The sequence below is a fragment of the Phyllobates terribilis genome, unplaced genomic scaffold (assembly GCF_046119375.1).
Source record: "Phyllobates terribilis strain yellow unplaced genomic scaffold, ASM4611937v1 Scaffold_1__5_contigs__length_1240528914, whole genome shotgun sequence".
Lineage (NCBI taxonomy): Eukaryota > Metazoa > Chordata > Amphibia > Anura > Dendrobatidae > Phyllobates > Phyllobates terribilis.
Window position 1 is genome coordinate 304,131,963 of NW_027362761.1, and position 23,910 is coordinate 304,155,872.

At 43.0% G+C, this 23,910-nt stretch overlaps 1 protein-coding gene across 2 annotated transcripts in view; it reads right to left on the reverse strand.

Moving 5' to 3' along the window:
• Positions 1–16,522: 16,522 nt before the first annotated feature.
• Positions 16,523–23,910, reverse strand: part of PXN (paxillin) — a 52,637-nt gene continuing 45,249 nt past the window's right edge. For both annotated transcript variants that reach the window (XM_073673410.1, XM_073673416.1), the window contains one exon: positions 16,523–23,445. In XM_073673410.1, coding sequence (XP_073529511.1) covers positions 23,179–23,445 — 267 coding nt within the window. In that variant the 3' untranslated portion in view covers positions 16,523–23,178. The remainder of the gene's footprint in view (positions 23,446–23,910) is intronic.

The following is a 23,910-nucleotide window of genomic DNA, read 5'->3' on the forward strand; positions in this document are numbered from 1 at the left end:
ACTTGTATACAATCAGCGTTTGTATTGTAACAAAAATGACCACTACATTCCCATATATCACAGAAATCGCAATTAAAGGGGTTGTCCGCTACTGGCTTATACTCACCTCTCGAGCCGGCGCAGTTCCTACGGTGTCAGCTGCCGTGCGGTTGTAGTGACACGTGATGCCAGTGCCCTATCAGCGCAGGTGTCACTGTCTCCGCCTTCGGACAAATGGAACATAAAGAGGAAGTCCGGGCTGTAGCTGATTTCCGACTTCCTCTTCATGCTCAGTTTGACAGGAGGTGGGGACAGTGGCGCCAGCGCTGATTGGGCTCCAGCGTCACACGTTACAACAACAATACGGGAGCCCCTGGAGAACGAGTGCCGACACTGCGGGAACGGCACCGGCACAGTAGGTCAGTATAAACTATTTTATGGGGGCCAAGCGAGGGGTATGACAAGAACTTGTAACTTCTTTAAATGTTACTTTTTTTTTTTTTTTTTGCACACAATGAAGTTTTCAATCTGTCCAATGTACACTTTATGCGTACACTTTATATAATCACAGAATGTTAGAGTTGGAAGGGACCTCCAGGGTCATCGTGTCCAACCCCCTGCTCAATGCAGGATTCACTAAACCACCTCAATCAGATGTCTGTCCAGCCTCTGTTTGAAGACTTCCATTGAAGGAGAACGCACTACTAGTGTTGAGCAAGTATGGTTCATTAACCCTTTCCGGCGAGCACGCTTGGGTGCTCGGAGTATTTTGGCGTGCTCGGCCTTGCTTTAACTGTCCTCGCAGCTGCAAGTGTCACAGCTGTTCGACAGCTGTGACACATGCAGAGATTACCAGCACCCGAGCGTGCTTACTGGAAAGGGTTAATGAAACATACTCGCTCAACACTACTCACTACCTCTCGTGGCAGCCTGTTCCACTGATTGATCTCCCTCTTGGTCAAAAAGGTTTTTTTCTAACATCTAATCTGTATCTTCTCCCTTTCAGTTTCATTCCATTGCTTCTAGTGTTTCCATGTGCAAATGAGAATAAGGATGATCCCTCTACACTGTGACATCCCTTCAGATATTTGTAGACCACTAAGTCTCCTCTTAGCCTTTTTTGCAAGCTAAATGTTCCCAGATCCTTTAACCGTTCCTCGTAGGACATAGCTTGCAGTCCACTTACCATCCTGGTAGCTCTTCTCTGAACGGTTCCAGTTTTTCGATGTCTTTTTTAAAATGAGGTGCCCAAAACTGGACACAGTATTCCAGATGAGATCTGACTAAGGAGGAGTTGAGGGGGATAATTATTTAACATGACTCTATGCTTCTCTTAATGTACATGCCAGAACTGTGTTTGCCTTTTTTGCTGCTGCATCACACTGTTGACGCATGTGCAGTCTGTGATCTATTAGTATACCCAAGTCTTTTTCACACGTGCTGTTGCTTCGTTCTATTCCTCCCATTCTGTAGATATAAAATGCAAAGGAAAGAATAAAGGATCTGAAAAAACAGCCCCCCCCCCCCCCCCCCCAACATGTTGCTATTGTTTTTATGCTGACGTTAAATAACTTTTCTGATCATACATATTGGTATCCATGCGAGTGATCCATCATTACCCACAGCAAGAGGAGTTAACGGTAAGCAGCTGTGTCACAACTCTGCTGACTCATACTGACAAATTTCTGGATCCATTACTTTTGCTTGAGAGAGATTCCCAACAAATACCTACATAGTAAAAATCTCCCATGATCACTATATCATACTTTTTTGAGAACAAAGACATCTGATGTAAAAATAATTCATCCATATTTTCAGTCTGTCCAGGTGACCTATAGTAAACACCTAAAATAGTGTCCTTTCTGTTCTTCTCTCCTTGTATTCTTACCCAAACAGTTTCTACAGAGCTACCATTCTCTGAAGCTTGGATCTCTGTGGAGAGATATGCTTTCCTAACATACAATGCAACACCTCTTCCCCTCTCGTTAAGCCAGTTTCTTATAAATAAGTTGTAGCCTTCAAGGTTTGTATTCCAATCATGTGTATCATACCACCAAGTTCCAGTGATGCCTATGATATCATCTCTCTCTTCCGGTGTTAGCAGCTCCAATTCTCCTTGTTTGTTTTCTATGCTCTGTGCATTTGTATAGACACGTTTTAGTTTATAGTCGGTTTCCTCTTGCGCCTCTATTTTCATTCAGAATTTGGTGTCTTTGTTCTTTATTTCCACTTCAAATAGCAGGGTTCACAAAACAATTCATTAACTGTATACTTTTTCCTGGTCATATATTTCCCATCCCATATTGCTGTAATTTATAGCTCCCCTGATCAGTGTAGCAAAGCGTCTACCAAATGTGTTTTCCTGTTTTCGTAAGATGCAACCCATCTCTAGCAAGAAGTCCATCATACAGGTAATTTACTCCTTAGTCCAGGAACTCAAAATATTGCTGACAGCACCATCGACAAAGCCAGTTGTTCACCTTTAGAATCCGGTTCAATGTCCTTGTTCCATATCCATCCACTGGGAGGATGGATGAGAAGACTGCCTGCGCTCCCAGTTCCTTCACTTTCTGGCCTAGGTCTTTAAAGTCTCTGCATACAGTTTCCAGGTCCTTTTTTGCAGTGCCATTTGTTCCTACGTTTATTAGTAGATACTTGCTTCAACTGCAAATTACAGACTTCCGGAACAAGCTCTTCTCTTATTGTAAGCTATGCCCAATCAGCCAATCTTAGAAAGCCATAGGACTACTGATTATTTGCATTGCCAAACTCCTATTCTAAAGTCATATTTTTGAACAAGTGAGCAATCTCCATTTAATCAATGAACGGGAACGATAATTTTTTTCAATCAGTTAAATTATTTCATGCTCAATGAACCAGCGTTTTTGGACATATCGTTCGAATGCTCAACCAATTCACATGAAATAATTGTGAAGGTTGAGTCCTAAACATTAAAATCTTAATTATCTGCTTGTGTAAATGCATCCTTAGCCAGTGACGGCTTATCTCACAGCAGAACAATATGCGACTTTTAAATTAAGCACCCTGGGAAGTTCTGCATTAGGTTGCAATTACACTGTCCGATAGTTGGCACTGACTGTTCCTAGGGACACTCCTTTCCCGATAATCGGCCAGTGTAAACAGGCTTCCAATCACCTGATGATTGAGTAAATCACTTTTTCATCAGGAAAAACAACCAACTTCTATGTAGCTGATTGGCGGTCTATGGTTGTGTTTACATTCAGCAAAACTACAAACAAGGATCATGGTATTCTACAAAAGCAATATCTTGGATATAAGGACATAACATTGTTTGTACTTTAAGTGCTTAAGTAAATGTCATTACTTGAAGTGCCTAAAGTCTCTGGCATATTGTTTAAAAAAAAGCAGAACACATTTCCTGTAAGATGACTAATCTTCAAACTAGCTTACTACACAGCAATGAGCCATGATTGACCAACAATGGTGAAGCAATAACATTTTTAGGAACAGCTAACCAGTTTCCATAGTAAAATACATAAAACAGTTTGGTCATTCTGCTGCGTAATCTAAAACTAGCATTTGTTTATAAAGTAGTATCATTTATTGAAATACATTGTGTTTATTGAACATAAAGTGGGTAATAAATGAATTGAGACAGAGCTTGTTTAAAAAAAAATAAAGCACTTACGGTCTGCTATTATGTAAATTCAACACTAATGCAAGATAATATGTCACCCACACTGAGCCAGAATCTGTGTTGTGCCTAGTGCCACTTTAGACCAAAATCATCCGAAACTACTGTTATTGGCTGATCATATGGGGGGACTGCTGCCTCTCCCCCTCAACATCATCTGATATGGGGGACTGCTGCCTCTTCCTCAACATCATCTGATATGGGGGACTGCTGCCTCTCCCTCAACATCATCTGATATGGGGGACTGCTGCCTCTTCCTCAACATCATCTGATATGGGGGACTGCTGCCTCTCCCTCAACATCATCTGATATGGGGGACTGCTGCCTCTCCCTCAACATCATCTGATATGGGGGACTGCTGCCTCTCCCTCAACATCATCTGATATGGGGTCAACCAGTTTGAACTCAAACATCAAACCTTTTTGTTCTCCAAAAGATAAGCCGCCAGTAGGGCTGCACAACAGCAAAAACTTGAGTGTTTGGCCCCCAAAAAATATTCACATGTATGTGAAAGATATTGATCGACTGAATGAAGAACTGTTTCCACTGCCTTTCGTAATAACACAGCCCTTTTTAGCACCTATAATCATAGAAAATAAGGGGAGCGGTTGTCAAGGCATGAAGACGCCAACTCAAGGTAGTGCACAACTACTGAAGAATCTCAAACACTGGATTTACATCAGTGTATCAGGTGTGAAATCAAATTAAATGGCCACTATCTGACCACATTCTATATCTCTGCATCAATTAAATTAGCAGCGGTGAGTGATTTGATTATCCTTAAAGGGGTATTCCTATCTCCAAGATCATATCCCAATATGTAGTAGGTATAATAATAATATTAGCAAATACCTACAATTAGAAATGTAGTTTAGTATTTTTGATTCGCTATGTCTCGTTCCTCATGTGCAGGCATTGCAGGACCATAGGTATCCATGGTTACGTCCACTGATAAAGTGACAGTTAGCTAGCTACTAGAGGTCGTAACCGTGGATACCGGAGGTCCTGTATTGCCTGCACATGAGGTGACATAGCGAATAAAAAATACTATACTACATTTCTAATTGGAGATATTTGCTAATGTTATTATTACTACACCTACTACATATTGGGATAGGATCTTGGAGATGGGAATATCCCTTTTAAAAATGTTATTGGTTTTGAACATAAAGAAAAGAAAAGCATATAGTCATGATATTATTATAGCGCCATTAATTGCATGGCGCTTTAAATGTTAAAAAGGGGTATACATGGCAAACAAGTAGTACAATAATTTGAACAAAAACAAGTCGGCGACTGGTACAGGAGGAGAGAGGACCCTGTCCACGAGGGCTCACATTCTACAAGGGATGGGTGAGGATACAGTAGGTGAGGGTAGAGCTGGTCGTGCAGCGGTATGGTGAAACGGTGGTTACTGCAGGTTGTAGGCTTGTCAGAAGAGGTGGGTCTTCAGGTTCCTTTTGAAGGTTTTCATGGTAGGCGAGAGTCTGATATGTTGGGGTAGAGAGTTCCAGAGTAGGGTGGATGCACGGAAGAAATATTGTTTGCGATTGTGGGAAGAGGAGATAAGAGGGGAGTAGAGAAGGAGATCTTGTGAGGATCGAGGTTGCGTGCAAGTAAGTACTGTGACTATGTCACACATATATGGAGGAGACAGGTTGTGGATGGCTTTATATGCCATGGTTAGGGTTTTGAATTGGAGTCTCTGGGCAATGGAGAGCCAGTGAAGGGATTGACAGAGGGGAGAGGCCAGGGAATAGCGGGGGGGGTCGGGCAGCAAAATTTAGGATAGATTGGAGGGGTGCGTGTGTTAGAAGGGAGGCCACAGAACAGGAGGTTGCAGTAGTAGAGGCGAGAGATGAGGGCGTGCACTAGGGTTTTTGCAGATTCATGGTTGAGGAATGTGCGGATCCTAGAAATATTTTTGAGCTGGAGTCGGCAGGAAGTGGAAAGGGCTTGGATATGAGGTTTGAAGGAGAGATCAGAGTCAAGGGTTACCCCGAGGCAGCGAGCTTGGGGACTGGGGAGAGTGGACAGCCATCGACTTTGATGGATAGGTCACATGGGGGGGGGGGGGTTGAGCGAGATGGGGGAAAGATGATGCATTCAGTTTTATCCATATTAAGTTTTAGGAATCTAGCAGAGAAGAAAGATGAAATAGTGGACAGGCAGTGTGGGATTCTGGTTAGTAAGGAGGTAATATCAGGTTCAGAGAGGTAGATCTGTGTGTCCTCAGCATAGAGGTGATACTGAAAGCTGTGAGACTCTATGAGCTGTCCCAGGCCAAAGGTGTAGATGGAGAAGAGCCTTGGGGACACCAACAGATAGGGGGCAAGATGAGGAGGTGGTGTGTGAGTGGGAGACACAGAAGGTTCAGTCTGTTAGGTATGAGGAGATCCAGGATAGGGCCAAGTCTGTGATGCCGAGAGATGAGAGAGTCTGGAGTAAGAGGGAATGGTCCACTGTGTCAAAGGCAGATGACAGGTCTAGGAGGAGGACAGAGTAGTGTCGTTTGGATTTGGCGGTCAGTAGGTCGTTGGTGACTTTAGTCAGGGCAGTTTCAGTAGAATGGTGCAGTCGGAAGCCAGATTGGAGGCGGTCAAAAAGGGAGCAGGAGGAGAGGTGGGAGGACAGCTCAAGATGGACGTGTTGTTCCAGTAGTTTTGAGGCAAAGGGGATAAGTGATATGGGGCGATAGCTAGACAGAGAGGATGGGTCAAGGGATGGCTTTTTGAGGATGGGTGTGATCGAGGCATTTTTGAAGCATGAGGGGAAGACACCAGTTAGTGATAGATTGAAGTAATGGGTTAGGGTTGGGATGAAGACTGCAGTAAAATTTGAGATGAGGTGGGATGGGATTGGGTCACGTTCACAGGTGGTGAGATGTGACTTGGAGAGTAAAGAGGAAAGCAGATCTTCAGTGATGGCAGAGAAGCTGGTCTTGGAGGAGGAGAGTTGAGTAGATATGAGGGACTGTGGGGACTTATTGCAAAAGCTTTGTCTGATGGTATCAATTTTCTGCTTGAAGAATGAGGTAAAATCGTCAGCTGAGATGAGTGGAGAGGGAGGAGGTGCTGGGGGATGGAGGAGAGAATTAAAAGTACTGAATAGCTGTTTAGGGTTGTGAGACAGGGAGGATATGAGAGATGAGAAGTATGTTTGTTTTGATGCACTGAGTGTAGACCTGAAAGTAGTGAGGGCATGTTTGAATGCGATGAAGAGCTTGTTAGAGTGGGACCTTTTCCATCTCCGCTCAGCAACCCTGGAAGCCAGTCTCAGTTCTTTAGTCAGGCTGGTATGCCAGTGTTGCCCGTTTATTGTGCGAGCTTTGGTATGTATGAGGGGGAGACCGATTCAAGAGCTGCAGCTGTTATGGTGTTATATAAGGTGGCAGCAGCATCTGCATCATGTAGGGAATTTGTGTCTGTAAGAGGGAGGAGGGATTCAGAGAGATACAAGAACTGTATAGCAACAACAAAGTACACATTTTATATGAAGGCACAAACCGAATGACATGTCATCATATGCAATTTTGGCCATATAAACCAAGAAAGAGAATGTAATAGTAAAAAAAAAAGGGAACGGGGTGGTTCGAGAATAAGAAAGGGAGGGGGGCCTGTGGTATTCCCTTATAAAACCAAGACCTCTGTTGCAAGTTGTGGATGAGTCTTCACACACAGACAAGATTGTTGGTACCCTTCTGTTAAAGGAAGTTATTTCAGTGACCATTGTGAGTTTTTCTAGACACTGACAAAAGTAATTTTCAATTTAATTTTACTGAATATCAACTAATGCAAATCCGACATTGCTTTTGAACGGTGGTTCAACAAAATAATAAAAAAACAAAAACTATTGAAATTGGCCTGGACAGAAATGATGGCAGCCCTGGAAAAGACTGAAAATAATTTGACCATAAGGACAAGTTAAACCAAGGTGTGTCTTGTAATTAGCATCACAGGTGTCAGTTTGCCTAAGGCTATGTGCCCACGATGCAGAAATGCTCAGGATTTTTTTCTGAGCGTTTCTGCATCTCCCTGGCAGAAAAAAAACGCATGCGGATTGTACATGCGTTTTCCTGCCAGGGACATGCAAGTGAAGAACGCTTCACATCCGCATTTCCGCATGCGGGTTGACAAGCGCTTTCCAAGCGATTTTAGCATCACTTGGAAAGTGCTTGTCAACTTGGTCACACTATATAAATCCATGCAAACAGCATGGATTTATATAGTGTGACCCGAGAGAATGTCAAAAAATAAAAAAATAAATGTATACTTAACCTCCGATGGCCCCCGGAGTCTTGATTTCCTCCGTCCCGGCTGCCGGCAGCGGTAGAGTGAAGGACCTGCAGACGTCAGCGTCGCGTGACCCGTCACATGACTCTGACGTCAGCGCAGGTCCTTCATGCCATCGCGAACTGCTGCCAAGCAAGGAGGAGCACACCCCGGGCCGCCAGAAGGTAAGTATATATTTATTTTTATTTTATTCTTTTTTTTTTTTTTTTTTTTTACAGTTTTCTATGGTACCCAGGTCCGGAGGAGCGTCTCCTCTCCTCTAGACCTGGGTACCATCCGCACATTAGAACGCATGGAATGCACATCTACATATGCAGTGATGCGTAATCCATGCGGTCTAATGCAAATCAATGGCAGCGAAAAAGCAGCACTTCCGCAAAATAATTGGTAGTGCTGCGTTTTTTTTCCGCAATGATAATCTGCAGCGGAAATCTCAGCACATGCGGATCATTGGGGAACATGGCAGGCCTTCTAACATGCGTTTTTTAAGCGTTTCTGCAGCGTTTATGCCGCTGCGAAAACGCTTAAAAGCAGCATTGTGGGCACAGCCTTAGAGTGAAAAGTAGTCATTGTGTTGTTTGGCATCATGGTGTGTACCACACTGAACATGGACCAAAGAAAGCTAAAGAGAGAATTGTCTAAGGAGATTAGAGACAAACATGTTAAATTCTATATCACCATCTCCAAACAGCTTGATGTTCCTCTTGCACCTATTATTCAGAAGTTTAGGTTCTGTGGGACTGTAGATAACCTCCTTGGACGTGGCTGCAAGAGGAAAATTGATGGCAAATTGAAGAAACTGATAATATGAATTGTAACCAAAGAGCCCAGAACAACTTCCAAAGAGATTAGATGTGAAGTTCAAGGTCATGGTACATCAGTGTCAGATCGCACCATCCATCGCTGTCTTGGTCATGAAAGATGACCAAGGAGGAAATCACTGTTGAAAGCAAATCATAAATAGAATGGACAGATAAGAAAACTCAAGCTTTTTGGCAAGTAACATCAGCTCTTTATTCTCAGATGTAAAAATGAAGTATACAAAGAACTTTGAACCTACTGTGAAACATGGTAGAGGCTTGGTTAGGTGGGGGGGCAGTTTTGCTGCATCGGGCACAGGGTGTCTTGAATCTGTGTACAATGAAATCTCAAGATTATCAAGGCATTCTGGAGCCAAATGTGCTGCCCAGTGTCAGAACGCTTGGTCATGGGTCTTCCAGCAGGATGACCCAAAACACACATCTAAAAACATCATAGAATGGCTAACAGCAAACCATTGGACTATTCTGAAGTGACCTTATATGAGCCCTGATCTAAATCCTATTGAACATCTGTGGAAGAAGATAAAGCGTACAGTCTGGAGAAGGCACCCTTCAAACATGAGACAGTTGGAGCAGCTTGCTAACGAGTGGGCCAAAATAGCTGTGGACAGGTGGAGAAGTGTAATAGAGAGTTATAGAAATCACTAGATGATGGCCCGATTCTAACGCATCGGGTTTTCTAGAATATGTATGCGGCCGACCGGGCGCGACTAATTAGCGAAGCAGTGTTTAAATGGGTTGTGCACTACTTTAAATTAACCCCCCCAATATATCCCCCCGGGGCCCCTAATGAATTATGTAATTATGTCATGTTGTCAACACTGCTTGTGACAACATCGCTGACCACGCACAGCCAGCATGTAATTCCCCCGGCTGCAGCCGGCTTTTGCTTCCGCTTACATCACGACTATTTGCGGCTGCAGCCAGGGGTCTCCTGTTCCACGTACCACGGTGAATGACAGGCTGTGGGCGGGGTTATCCCCCATCGTGTCACACCCAGCATCGACCGCGCGCTCTGTCAATGAATGCCGGGTGTGACGGGATGGGGGATAACCCTGCCCACAGCCCATCACTCACCGTGGAACGCGAAACAGGAGACCCCTTGGCTGCAGCCACAAATAGTTGTGACATAAGAGGAAGCAAGAGCCAGCTGCAGCCGGGGGTCACATGCTCCCTTGCGCGGTGACCCAAGTATAAGCCGAGACCCCAAATTTTACAACAAAAACTGGGAAAATTTATTGACTTGAGTATAAGCCTAGGGTGGGAAATGCAGCAGCTACTGTTAAATTTCCATATCCTGGTATGTATGGCTCCCTCATCCCCTAATTGTGGTTTGTAAGGCTCCAACGGGAGGACCGGGGAGCGAGGCCACCGGTCGGGGTACTTCTGCTGCGCGCAGCCGGGAGATGACCGGCTAGCACCGGTCATCTCCCGACGGTGGCCTGCGTGTTTCAAATCCGGCGCCAATTCGCGGCCGGGCTGTGCCAGTCGCTGATTTGTCGCGGCCAGCCGCGACCAATCAGAGAAGCGGTGTTTTAAATTTCGTGCCAATATCGCTGATTGGTCGCATACGCCCGGCCGCGACCAATCAGTGAAGCGTGTTTCAAATCCGGCGCCAATTCACGGCCGGACTGCACTCGTTGCTGATTAGTGTCGGCCGCGACCAATCAGCGAACCGTGCTAGTGAGGAGCAGGGAGCGGCGCTGCCTGTGCGGGTACTTCTGCTGCGAGCAGCCGGGAGATGACCGGCTGCATCGCCGCTGACCTCCATGCGGCTACAGTCGGGAGATCAGCGGCTAGGGCCACTGATCTCCCAACGGCAAGTATGAAGGGAGGACCGGGGAGCAGCGCCGCCTAGGCCGCCGGTCGGGGTACTTCTGCTGCAAGGAATACTGAGGGAAGTTAAACCATTAAGTTAAGTAAGGAAGGCAAATCTCTACCTGCAAGTTTATCTTTGACCCAACTGGACAGGGCAACGTAGAAGACAGCCAGGAGAGAGTCATTGTTCCAAGCCAATTCATCACCTAGAGTATGGAACTGGATGGCAATGTCCCACAGTCGTCATTTGCCTGGTTCATCAAAAAACTTAACAGAAGGCAGTCAGGAATGGTGGTATAGAATGAATTATAGGATTGTCCCACCCATTCCCTTAATGACACCGCAAACGCTAAAGTTTCTCCACAAAATTTTCTGCATCACTCAGAAAAAAATTGCACACAAGTCTTAGAGTGAAAAGGCCTAGGGAGATGTCATATAGCAACGTTGAGCAACTTGCAAAACCCAACATGCTGCACAACAGGGCAACCCATCGTTGCTTCATAAAACTTTATAACATTTGGAGGTAAAACTGAAAAAGTCTTAGTTACTTACCGGTAACGGGATTATTTTGGAACCCATGACAGCACCATGAGAGAGGGTATCCGCCCACCAAGAACAGGAAACCTACAGGTTAAAAGGGCAGCACCTCTCTCCCGCCTCAGTTGGATTACAGAGCATGAGAGGACCGCCAAGGTTATTACAACAACAACTTGACCTACACCACAAGACACCTATAAGTGTGAGATTATAATCAATTAAAAGGGAGTGCTCCCACAAACGTAACGGGAGGGAATATAAGGGTGCTGTCATGGGTTCTGAAAAATCCTGTTACCGGTAAGTAACTAAGATTTCATGGATCACCCATGACAGCACCACGAGAGAATTGGAGACTAAATATTCTAGGGAGGGACCATAGCCTGGAGCACCCTTCTCCCAAAGATGAGATTGGCAGAGACACCCATATAGCAAGACCCGGTTTAAAGATCAATCTCATCTAGGATGTGGGTAAACGGTGAGCTATAGACAGGGCCTGAATGTAACATAGTTTTTTGTTTTTTTTAAGGTTGAAGGAAGTCCATCTAGTTCAACCCATAGCCTAACATGTTGATCCAGAGGAAGGCAAAAAAAAAACATGTGGCAAACACTAAGCTCCACATTGGGGAAAAAAATTCCTTCCCGACTCCATACGACAATCAGACTAGTTCCCTGGATCAACGCCCTATCAAGGAATCTAGTATTTATAACCTGTAATATTATACTTTTCAAGAAAGGCATCCATGCCCTTCTTAAATTTTAGTAGTGAATCACTCATTACAACATCATGCGGCAGAGAGTTCCATAATCTCACAGCTCTTACAGTAAAGAATCCGTGTCTGTGATTAAGATTAAACCTTCTTTCCTCCAGATGTAGAAGATGCCCCCTTGTCCCCGTCTCTGGCCTCAGAGTAAAAAGATCAGTAGACAGGTCTTTGTACTGTCCCCTCATATACTTGTACATAGTAATAATATCACCCCTAAGCCTTCTTTTTTCCACAGTAAATAACCCCAAGTGTAATAACCTGTCTTGGTATTGCAGACCCCCCAGTCCTCTAATAACCTTGGTCGCTCTTCTCTGCACCCGCTCTAGTTCAGCTATGTCTTTCTTATACACCGGAGACCAGAACTGTACACAGTATTCTAAGTGTGGTCGCACTAGTGACTTGTATAGAGGTAAAAATTATGTTCTCCTCATGAGCATCTATGCCTCTTTTAATGCATCCCATTATTTTATTTGCCTTTGCAGCAGCTGCCTGACACTGGCCACTAAACGTGAGCTTGTCGTCCACCAATACACCCAGGTCTTTTTCAGTTACAGTTTTGCCCAGTGTTTTACAATTAAGCATATAATTATACATTTTATTTCCTCTGCCCAAGTGCATTACCTTACATTTATCCCCATTAAAGCTCATTTGCCATTTATCAGCCCAAGCTTCTAGTTTACATAGATCCTCCTGTAATATAAAATTGTCCTCCTCTGTATTGATTACCCTGCAGAGTTTAGTGTCATCTGCAAATATTGAAATATTACTCTGTATGCCCCCTACAAGGTCATTAATAAATGTTAAAAAGAAGGGGGCCCAATACTGACCCCTGTGGTACCCCACTGTTAACTGAGACCCAGTCTGAGTGTTTTCCATTAATAACCACCCTTTGTTTCCTATCACTGAGCCAATTCTTAACCCACATACATATATTTTCCCCTATCCCCATTGTTCTCATTTTATGTATCAACCTTTTGTGTGGAACCGTATCAAAAGCATCTGAAAAGTCCATATACACAACATCCACTGCATTTCCTTTGTCCAGTCCAGAACTTGCCTCCTCATAAAAACTGATCAGATTAGTTTGACAGGAACGGTCCCTCGTAAACCCATGTTGATATCGGGTCATGAGGTTATTCTTCTTCAGATACTCTATTACAGCATCTCTTAGGAAACTCTCCAGGATTTTACCCACAGTAGAGGTTAAGCTTACCGGCCTATAATTTCCAAGTTCAGTTTTTGTCCCCTTTTTGAATATTGGCACCACATTTGCTATACGCCAGTCCTGTGGTACAGACCCTGTTATTATGGAATCTTTAAAGATTAAAAATAATGGTCTATCTATGACATTTCTTAATTCCTGCAGTACTCGCGGGTGTATCTCATCCAGGCCTGGGGATTTGTCAACTTAGTGATTTTTAGACGCCGCCGAACTTCCATGTCACTAACTCTTCTGGCTTAGGTTAAAGCAACTAGCAGAGCTGTTTTAAGGGAAGAGACTTTAAGGGTTGCTGATTCTAGGGGTTCAAATGGCATGTTCATAAAAGCTGTTAGAACAAAATTTAAGTCACAAAGGCATCAGTTTTACCTTAGCATTAGGTCTAGATCTTAGAGATGCATTAATGAATCGCGAAACCCAGTAATTCCCCGCCAAATCGCAGCTATATAAAGCCCCGACACCTGAACCTTTAGGGTGCTGGTGGATAACCCTAACTCAAGGCCTTTCCGCAGAAATTCTAGAATTTGACTTATTGGAGCTCCTTTCTCAACCCTATCCCCGTAGAAAGATAGAAACTTTTTCCAGGTTCTAGCATATATTCGGGTTGTGATTGGTTTTCTACTTTTCAGCAGAGTGGTAATGAGATTTGGGGAAAACCCTCTCCTTTTCAACAGTGTCCTCTCAAGTTCCATGCCGTCAGATGGAGGCCAGCTTCTTGTGGGTGGAATATTGGTCCCTGGGAGAGAAGATCCGGGATCTCCGGTAGAACCCACGGATCGGACACTGAAATCTTCCTCAGGCAGAAAAACCAAGGCCTCTTGGGCCACAAGGGGGCGATCAACACAATCCTCACTTTGTCTTCCCTGATCTTTCTTATGACTATAGGAATTAACGACACTGGAGGAAAGACACAAGCCAAACTGAAATCCCAGGGAAGCAGGAGAGCGTCCACAGCTAAGGGGTCTCCCCTGGGGTTCAGGGAACAGAAATTCCTCACCTTTCTGGCAAACAGATCTACCACTGGGAGACCCCACTTCTGTACTGCCTGAGCGAAGACTTCTTGGTTTAGCACCCATATCCCTTCCCTTAGAAGATTGCGGCTTAGGAAGTCCACCTTGGAATTTTCTTTCCCTCTTATATGTAGGGCAGTCAAGGAAAGAAGGTGACTCTCTGCCTTCCGAAAGAAATGATCTGATATTCTCATCAACGGTTTTGACAGATCACCCTTAGTGGTTTATGTATGCCACAGAAACAAGATTGTCCGAGAGAATCTTGACATTCTGACCCAGTAAGGATACAAGGAACTAGCTTACCGCTCATTCAACTGCTAACAACTCCTTAGCATTACTTTCTCACTTTGCGTCCAGAGTCCTTGGACTACTTCTCTACCTAGATGAGGCCCCCACCCCGTGGGACTTGCATCCGTGGTGATTGCTTGAGTAACATTAACCATCCAAGGAACGCCCCTGATCAGGCTTGATTCCTCCAACCACCATAGAAGTGACTGTACTGACCATGGGGACAATGTCATTTTATCCTCTAAATGCCTTTTAAGGGACAATTCGCTGTGCAATACATCCCACTGCAGAACCCTGGAATGGAATTTTGCCCACAAAACAGGCGGGAAGCATGACGTTAAAGTACCAACTAAGGACATCGCTCTCCTAAGAGACATGGAGGTGACTCTTATGGCTTCCTTCACCTGACTTTAGATCTTCTTTATTTTGGAAACCGGGAGGCTGGATTCCTGTATCTCCAAATCCAGTATGCCAAGAAATTGCTGAGCCTTGCAGATTCAACCAACCCAGGTCACCCGGGGTGGTCATTACTTCCTCAAGGTGCTTTCACATTGGTGGAAGGAATTTCCTACTACAATTGAAATCATCCAGGTAGGGGATGATTAAAACATCCCTTTCCCACAGATGAGCCATAACTTCTGCTACTACCTTTGTAAACACTCTAGGGGCTATAGCTAGCCCGAATGGAAGGGCCATGAATTGGAAGTTCCTAACAACCCCGTCCATGACTACAGTCACGCTGAGGTATTTCTAATATTCCATATGTAATGGGCACGTGATAGTACATGTCTTTTAAATCTAAGACCGCAATGTAACAGGAAAAAGCAACTTTACTGCTGATCCAATAGATTCCATTTTAAATGTTTGCACACTCAGAAATCTAGTCAAGGTTTTCAGATTAATAATAGTCCTGAAGGAGCAGTCTGGTTTGGTCACCAGAAAGAGGGGGGGTTTCTGGGACTTATAGTAGGACAGCTTTCTGAACCAGGTCGCGGACCTCCGACTGTAGGGCTAACTGTCCTCTCAGGGAGGAATGAGAAAAACACTCATCATACACCAGGGAACAGATGGGCTGGGAAGCACCTACTCAGTGGAACCAGCCTCTAATATACTGGCCACTGTTCCCGGTACCATTAATTTCCGGGTCATGTGACCCTTGCACGGCATCCGGTACGCCATCTGCCGCCCACACGCCCCCCTTCTGACGAGAGACACCTCCCTGCCGCTATACGGTTGGGTCTGACGCGATCCTAGTGCATCTGCCCCCTGGGCGCGTCACATGCGCCTTTTGAGGTTGTTTAGCCGCACCCCGTGCTGCGTCACTCTCCACCAGGCGCACGGCACTTTCACCTTCCTTCACGGTACAGGGAGAATCCAGGACCCGGCAGGCACTTCCAACGCCTGCCGCCCATCCACAGGCAGGGAACGCCGCTCACACTGCGACCGCACACAGAGCAGGCCTCCTTGAGCCCACCATGGCACTTCCAGGGGCGCTGCGCTGACTGAGGCAGAGAAGGCATCGCTACCTGAACTGGCCGGCCAGGCCTGGGGAAGAAAAAAAATCTTCTAATCTTCATAAAGCAGGTAAGCTTGCAACAGGTTTTTTCTGAAAAATTGCAAATATGACAGCTTAGTGCCCATGCATTGTGCCCAGCTTGTGCTTCTGGGAACACACCCCATGAATTGTTAAGTGGGCTCTCCCCACTACTGAAATGCCAAATATGTGGACAATAACTGGAGTTTATTGTAGGGTCTAACAGGCCACTTTATGCTGAGGTCATTACATGACCTTGGGTTACCATAGTATGAGTCCTCATCTATATGCATCTAAGGCGTTAATCTGACCTTTTCTCCAGAGTGTCTTACACCATTGGCATTTTTACCCCGCAGGTGGCGTTATTCACTTGATCCTCTTACAGTGCTGAGGAAAGGATTAAGGCCCCTTAATGACCACTGTTTAAAAGGTGCATCAGTGGTCATTAAGGGGTTAAACACTGGCGGTACACAGCAGCAATTCGTTAAATTATTTCTTTTTTTCAAGTTGGGTTTATTGCTGTATATTTTCTAGTGGCCGGAAAAAGCCTTTAGCATGTCAACTCAAAACAGGAAACCACAAAACAAAATTAATGAAATGTTTATTGGCATTTTTCACAGAAGCAAGAAAAAAAAAAAGTTACAAAAAGAAACGTGCAGGAACAAAACAGCTGAGCTGATGTGTCATTACAAGCCATTGCAGAAGGGTGGTTGTACTCCAGAGTGGCCGGGCACATAAACAAGAATGGTAATGGGTAGTACAGTGCGTGTTTCTGCATAGATGGCAGCCCAGCATCTAGAGTAGTACTTTAGACTGATCATTTTAAGGCAAAGTGTGACTGCAATTACTCAACACCGAAAGGCAACAGAATTACAGGTGATAAAACAAAACATATTGGGTTCTTTTTAAATGCAGATTGCAGAGAGGAGGAAGAATGAAAAATTAAAATCGCTTCCTTAAGAAGATTGAAGGGGGTTGTAAACTATTTGGACAACCAATTAAATGCTAAAATCATTCACGTAAAATGAATAAAATCTTATACTCCCCTCACTCACAACAGTGTTATGCTACATGAGCGCTGCAGCCTATTAGCATAGCAGCGACCGATGGACTGCAGTGGTCACACTTATCGGACATCTGAGTATTATCATAGGGAAGTGTGAGGGCTGCAGCCCATCAGTGGCCACTGGGCTGATTAGGCGCTCACGTGATGTAACAATGTCACACAAATATAAGATAGATACTAGAATATATATATATATATATATATATATATATATATATATATATATATATATATTTCACATGGGAGGCTGAAGCATTTAAGAAAGGGATGACCAAGTAGTGGGCATCCCATTAAGGCTTGGTTCACACATCTCAAATTATCCAGATGAACCTGCCTAAAAATTCAAGTATTACCTGTTTATGTTGTGGCAGATTTTCTGCATTTCTGCGTAAACCCAGTCTTCGATTGGTTTATAAGACATGATTAAATGAACTTGACTTAAAGGGGTATTCCCATCTCCAAGATCCCATCCCAATATGTAGTAGGTGTAATGAGAATAATATTAGCAAATCCCTCCAATTAGAAATGTAGTATCGTTTTTCTGATTCGCTAGGTTTCTTTCCTCATGTGCAGGCATTCCAGGGCCTTAGGTATCCATGGTTACGTCCACTGATATAGTGACAGTTATCTAGCTGCCAGTGGTCGTAACTGTGGATACCTAAGGTCCCGCAATACCTGCACATGAAGTGACATAGCGAATCAAAAATACTATACTACATTTCTAATTGAAGATATTTGCTAATATTATTATTATTACACCTACTACATATTGGGATAGGATCTTGGAGATGGGAATACCCCTTTAAAATGTGAGCTTGCGTTTTATAATGCCATTTATTAAAGCAATTATTGGGGTCAGGTTATAGTAGTGTGCACCAATTACTTTGGAAATCTTCCAATAAATGTTAAAGTGGTCTTACAAAGTTGGAAACCGCACCGATCAATATCTGCATTTTAAGCTCTTCAAAGGAAGAGAGCTGCATTTTTGTATGGGAGGAATAAGACCTTTTTCTAACTCAGGCAATCTCCAACATAATTTGGCCAGCTCCCATGTGCAAAACTATATTAAAATAGCAGAAAATTTCTCTGCCACTTGGTACAACTGAATCATTCGGTATAACATCCAGGCAGTAACTTTTTTTTCACCAAATTGGCATTTAAATTGGAAGTAAATATGTTAATTTTTTTTAATCACCAGGATTTTAGATCTTAAACTTATGGCATGAATATATAGATACTTTAATAGTGAGTAAATCCTTACCTTGCTTGTAGTAAATCAGTTTTTCAGAAGTCTATAGGTGAAATTGTATGCTGATGAGTTGTAAGTGCAGTGGGTGGACATTGCACTTGCAGCTCTCCTGGCCTCTACCTATTCTCCTCCCCCTGCCTCCTATTTCTGAATGAGATGTCACTCATGCTTCAGTGACCTGTCAGACATGAGACAGGCAGAGGGGAGAGGAATAATTAGAGGCAGGAGGGCTATAAGTGCAATGCCCACCCACCCAACTCAACTCATTACCGTACAATTTAATCTAAGGAATTCTCTAAAACCGCAAAACAGATTTCTACAAACAATGTAAAGATATAATCAGCATTAAAGCACTTTTACATATATGCCATACATTTGAGGTATAAAATCCTGATGACAGGTTCCCTAAGTGGGTTTCAATAAGCAACATTTATATGCACAGGACATTTATTAGACGCATCACACATTCAGTCAATATATTTGTATATGATTAACATAAAAAAATAGACGTTTTAAGATATTGTTACATAAAAGGCATCTCGGCCACAGTAATCAAATCAGTATTATCTTTGGCATTTCACACAATCATATAGTTTTCATATGAACACTGCATGCTGATGATTGAATTTGCAATTATTTTCCCATTAATAACCCTAACTCTAAGGAACTTATTGCAAATCAGTCTCCGGGAGCAAATAGTGTGAACCACGGCTGTGGGAAAGGAGTAGATTGGTGGAATCTGAGTAGAATATAAAGTTGGAGGCTCTCGGAGAGTATCTTTAAAGCGGATCTATCATCTTTTTGTGTTGCACCATGTAAAGAGGCAGAATTATTACGACTACAGGTCCGGTCTAAAAAAATTGTGCCTACTGGCTACTAGAACATCTAAAAGTATACTCTTGGCACAATTTAGAAGTAGGGTCAGTTCAATATGGAGTATCTACGTACAAACACTGCAGCCTCTCCGGATCACCACCCAGAGCACCGGAGGCTGAAGTGATCTCATCTATACACCCTACTCAAACTGTGTCCACTGTATTCTTCAGTGTTCCTACTAGCCAATCTGCCCAACAATTTTCTGTGCCATATTGGCTACTAGGAGTATGGATCTATAGCTTTAATATGCTGCCTTTACATAGGATATCATCGTATGTTTCATTTCGTTTGTCATGTGATTTAATTGCACTTACTAATATATTTTGTCAGATATTGTGTTACTGAACATTTTAAATGAAATTAAATATACCCTCATCCTTCCTAGTCCTAACACCCTGTACAAGAGTATAAAAGAAACAGAACTGACAGTCTCTTAACTCTTGTATGATCCATCAGTACAGCATGTATCGCATGGTTGTTCGGAACGCCAGGACAATCAAACTGTCATGGCCACAAGGGCAATAGGATAATGAAATAACAGGTCATATACACACTGGAATTGCAAACCCAATATATTAATGTGCTTTATTAATCAAATTTGCCACCCCCTTTATATACATCACTTGTCATGTGCTTCTATTTTGAGCTAAAACAATTTCAATTGGGTTGCATTAAAAATGTTGGACAGTTTGATTTTTATAAGCTAATTGTTTTCCTGCACAGTCAACTTTGAAAGGGCCAGGGATCATAAATCAGCCGAGATTTGTGCAGGAAGAAAAAACAGATAAAAGGAAGAAAGCTGCATTTGCACTGTAAGATTATCGTTAACAAGCGTTGCTAAAAACACGAGCTACAAGATCTCGCAGTGTATACAGGCTGCCGAGAACCTAATGGACGAGCAAAACACTTGTTCATTGGGTGAATTTATCTTTTGCAGAACGCAAAAGATCATCATTCATGCCGATGCATTATCTTGTGTAAACAGGGCTCACGATGTGGAGAACTATGGTAGTCTATGCGCACTGAGAGATAAGGCATAAATTGATCAGTGTGCATTAGTCACTATGGTCTGCCTGTGTAAACAGGCATTTAAATGACCGCCAATCTGCAAAAGTTTACTGATCAGCAGTCATAAGGTGCCATAGCCTAAAGGTCCTTTTACATGGACCGACCTATGTGCCCACGATGCAGAAATGCTCCGGATTTTTCCTGAGCGTTTCTGCATCTCCCTGCGGGTTGACAAGCGCTTTCCAAGCGATTTTAGCATCACTTGGAAAGTGCTTGACAAATTGGTCACACTATATAACTCCATGCAATTGGAAATCCATGCAATCACACTCTTAGAAATGAGGAAAAAGAAGATTTCTGTTAAAAAAAAAAAAAACCTGAAGATCAGCTACCTGCGTTCAGGTGACAAGTTACCAGTAACAGTCATTAGAAAATGTTATTGCTGTAATTCCCAAATCAAGCCTATTAGAAAACAGCTTAACCCATACAATCGGCATGGATTTATATAGTGTGACCCAAGAATAGTAAAAAACAAAAAATAAATATTATACTTACCTTCTGATGTCCCTCGGAGTCTTTGCCTCTGCTTGCTGGCAGCTCGCGGTAGATTTAAGGACCTACCGACGTCAGCGTCGCGTGACCCGTCACATGACTAAATGACGTCAGCGCAGGTCCTTTAGTCTACCACGAGTTGCCAGCAAGCAGAGGCAAGGATACCGGAGGCAATCAGAAGGCAAGTATAATATTTATTTTTTTATTTTATTTTATTTATTTATTTTTTTTTTACAGGTACTATGGTACCCGGGTCCGGAGGAGAGTCTCTTCTTCACCAGACCCGGGTACCATCCGCACATTGAAAAGCATGGATTCCGCATGTACAAAAGCAGTGATGCGTAATCCATGCGTTCCAATGCAAGTCAATGGCGCCGAAAACGCCGCGTTTACGCAAAATTAATGGTAGTGCTGCGGATTTTTCCGCAATGATAATCCGCAGCGGAAATTTCCGCAGCATGTGCACAGCACATGCGGATCATCATTAGGGAACATGGCAGGCCTTCTACCAAGAGTTTCTGCAGCGGAATTGCCGCTGCGGAAACGCTTAAAAAACGCATAGTGGGCACACAGCCTTAAAACCTCTACTCTCAGAGCATTAGAACAAGGTCAGTGACAGATTCTTAGATTACTCGTTCTGCAGCCAGTAATACGGACTCATGGCAACAGAAGCTATAAAAGGCAAATGGTGTAAAATTTGTAATGAAACCCACTTGCAAAAATTATTTTACCTTTAAATCCTTGCATGCAAGTTAAATAAAAAAAAAATATATAAAAAGAGGACCAGCTACAAGGCCAAAAGGTGGCAATTTTTGCTCTTATACTAAATCAGATTTGTTTTTAAATTTGTCATACAATTTCAAAATATATATGCCCATTTACTTAGTGCACCCAATATGATATTTTTTATTGTCTTTACCAAGGAGTGGTCCTCACTGGGTAATTATGCAGAGCTGCTTAAAGACAAGTGCCCATGGAAAAGATCCTGTGAACGTAGTCTCCTTTGTAAACAATAAAAATTAGCATAAAGGGTATGCTGAATGAAAAAAGGCCCAAATGTCTGGAATTAAAATTAAACCATATAAAATACTCAGGGTAGCATAAGGAAAAAAAATAAGAGCAAAAATTAGCCACAGGTTTTTTTTTGTTAAAGGGAATCTAAAATCACCAGAAATGCCTTTTACCTGAAATACTATGTAGCCAGCTGACCTGAAGTGCCACTACACACTGAAAATGAAGCTTGAAGCTATAATCATGCTCCAGCACTTTGAGTGACTGTGCGCGCTTAAAGTACCGAGAAAAGTGACTAAGTGAGGTTAAGCGGATTTGTGTTTTTTGGGGGATTTCAGGTTCACTTTAAGGCCATTAAATCACATTTCAAACACTATGAAACATTTTTCTTCCAAAGGACAAGCCCTTTAAGCCAACAGATCCGCTTTAAGTTCTTCTGAAAATATAAAAATCTGCCACCAAGCTCTTGTGCAATACCCCTTACATCAAAATGAGGATAGTGTGGCAGGCCTCCTTCTAAAGTTTCTATTTTTCAGGTTAAAGTACATGATTCACATAAAAAAACAACATTTGGCATTTCCTATCTGATTGAAATAGCTTCATTTGCAAATACTGCTTTTCAATTAACATACGTTCAAAATTGTTAATAAAGTAATTCCACACCAAAAATACTGAAAATGTTAATAGCCAGGTTTAGTTAAAGCACAAAAAAAAAATCCAGTACCACTGGATTTACTTTCAGAGTAAATATATTTATATATGTGTATATTTTCATTTAATTATTTTTTTTAAAAAAAGCTGATTTTATTTTTGTCATTAAAATTGAACCAGTCTTAGAAATCACACTCTTAGAAATGAGGAAAGAGAAGATTTCTGTTAAAAAAAAAAAAAAAACCTGAAGATCAGCTACTCTGTGTTCAGGTGACAAGTTACCAGTAACCGTCATTAGAAAATGTTATTGCTGTAATTCCCAAATCAGGCCTATTAGAACACAGCTTAACCCATACAATGAAAGCTGCCAGTCTCATCCTCATAAGGATAAGAGTCGTGCCCGGCTCACTTTCTAATTAGCAGACGTCTCCTTCCTAAACCGTGGAAGCCATTACGAATACACACGCATACAACTGCTGCATAAAAAAGATTGTCTCTCCTTTTAAAGTGCCGCACAGCACAATATGAACACGCCATGAAGTCAACAAGGTATTTAAAGACATGGGAGTTCACAGGATCGAGTCATGGGCAGCCTTGGACTGCCAACTCTGAAATGAATAAGGGCCTTCCTGAAGGGAACAGTTTAGGAGGTCAACATTCAGATCAGCACCTTACAAAGAAATGAGAAAAGCAGATGAAATGAGTAAGGATCCCCAGCCTCCCTACTTTTTTCTCTCCCAAAGTCCATATGTTTATCAACCACCCTGGCTGCGCACAAGAGCCGCTCGCACCCTCATAGCTGAAAGGTTTAGGTACAGTGCAGTGCTCTAACAGAAGAGCTTGACAAAGCAGTTCTGGCAATATGGCTTGTCGTTCTGCTCCTTGAAGGTTCCTTTGTTGAGCTGCTTAAGGCAGAAGGCACAAACAAAATGCTCTGGATGGAATTTCTTCCCCATAGCGGTGATACAGCGGCCGGTGATTGGCTTCTGGCAGCCGGAACAGAGTGAACCACGACGCTCGTGGTAATGCACCTCACAGTACGGTTGACCATCATGCTCAAAGAAGCTTCCATTCACAAATGGGGTAAAACATTCCTGAGAACAAAAAGTATTTTGGAACGATTAACAAAATCTATATTCAAGAAACGGTCTTACCATTTTTGGTGCCTTTATACGCAAGTATTTTCTCTCAACAGTCATAACGAAGTGAATTAAAAGGAGTTGTCCAGATCTGAGATGAAAGTCTGCAGTCACAATGTGACTGCAGACTTTTGAATTTTCACAGCAAACTGTCAGGATTCTTCGGTGCCAGCATCGAAAGCGGGTGGTCACATGACAGCAAGTACGCAACTTGCATAATTCCAGTCGCATTCCAACTAGACATGCGGTCTCACTTAATACACGTGACCTTGTGTATGCAAATTGACCACTTGCAGTCACACGACTGCTTGCTCTCAACACCAGACAATCCAGACAGTGTGCACACCATGAGGATTCAAAAGTCTGCAGTTATTCCGCTTTCAACCCAAACCTGGACAACCCCTTTAAAAAGTAACTGCC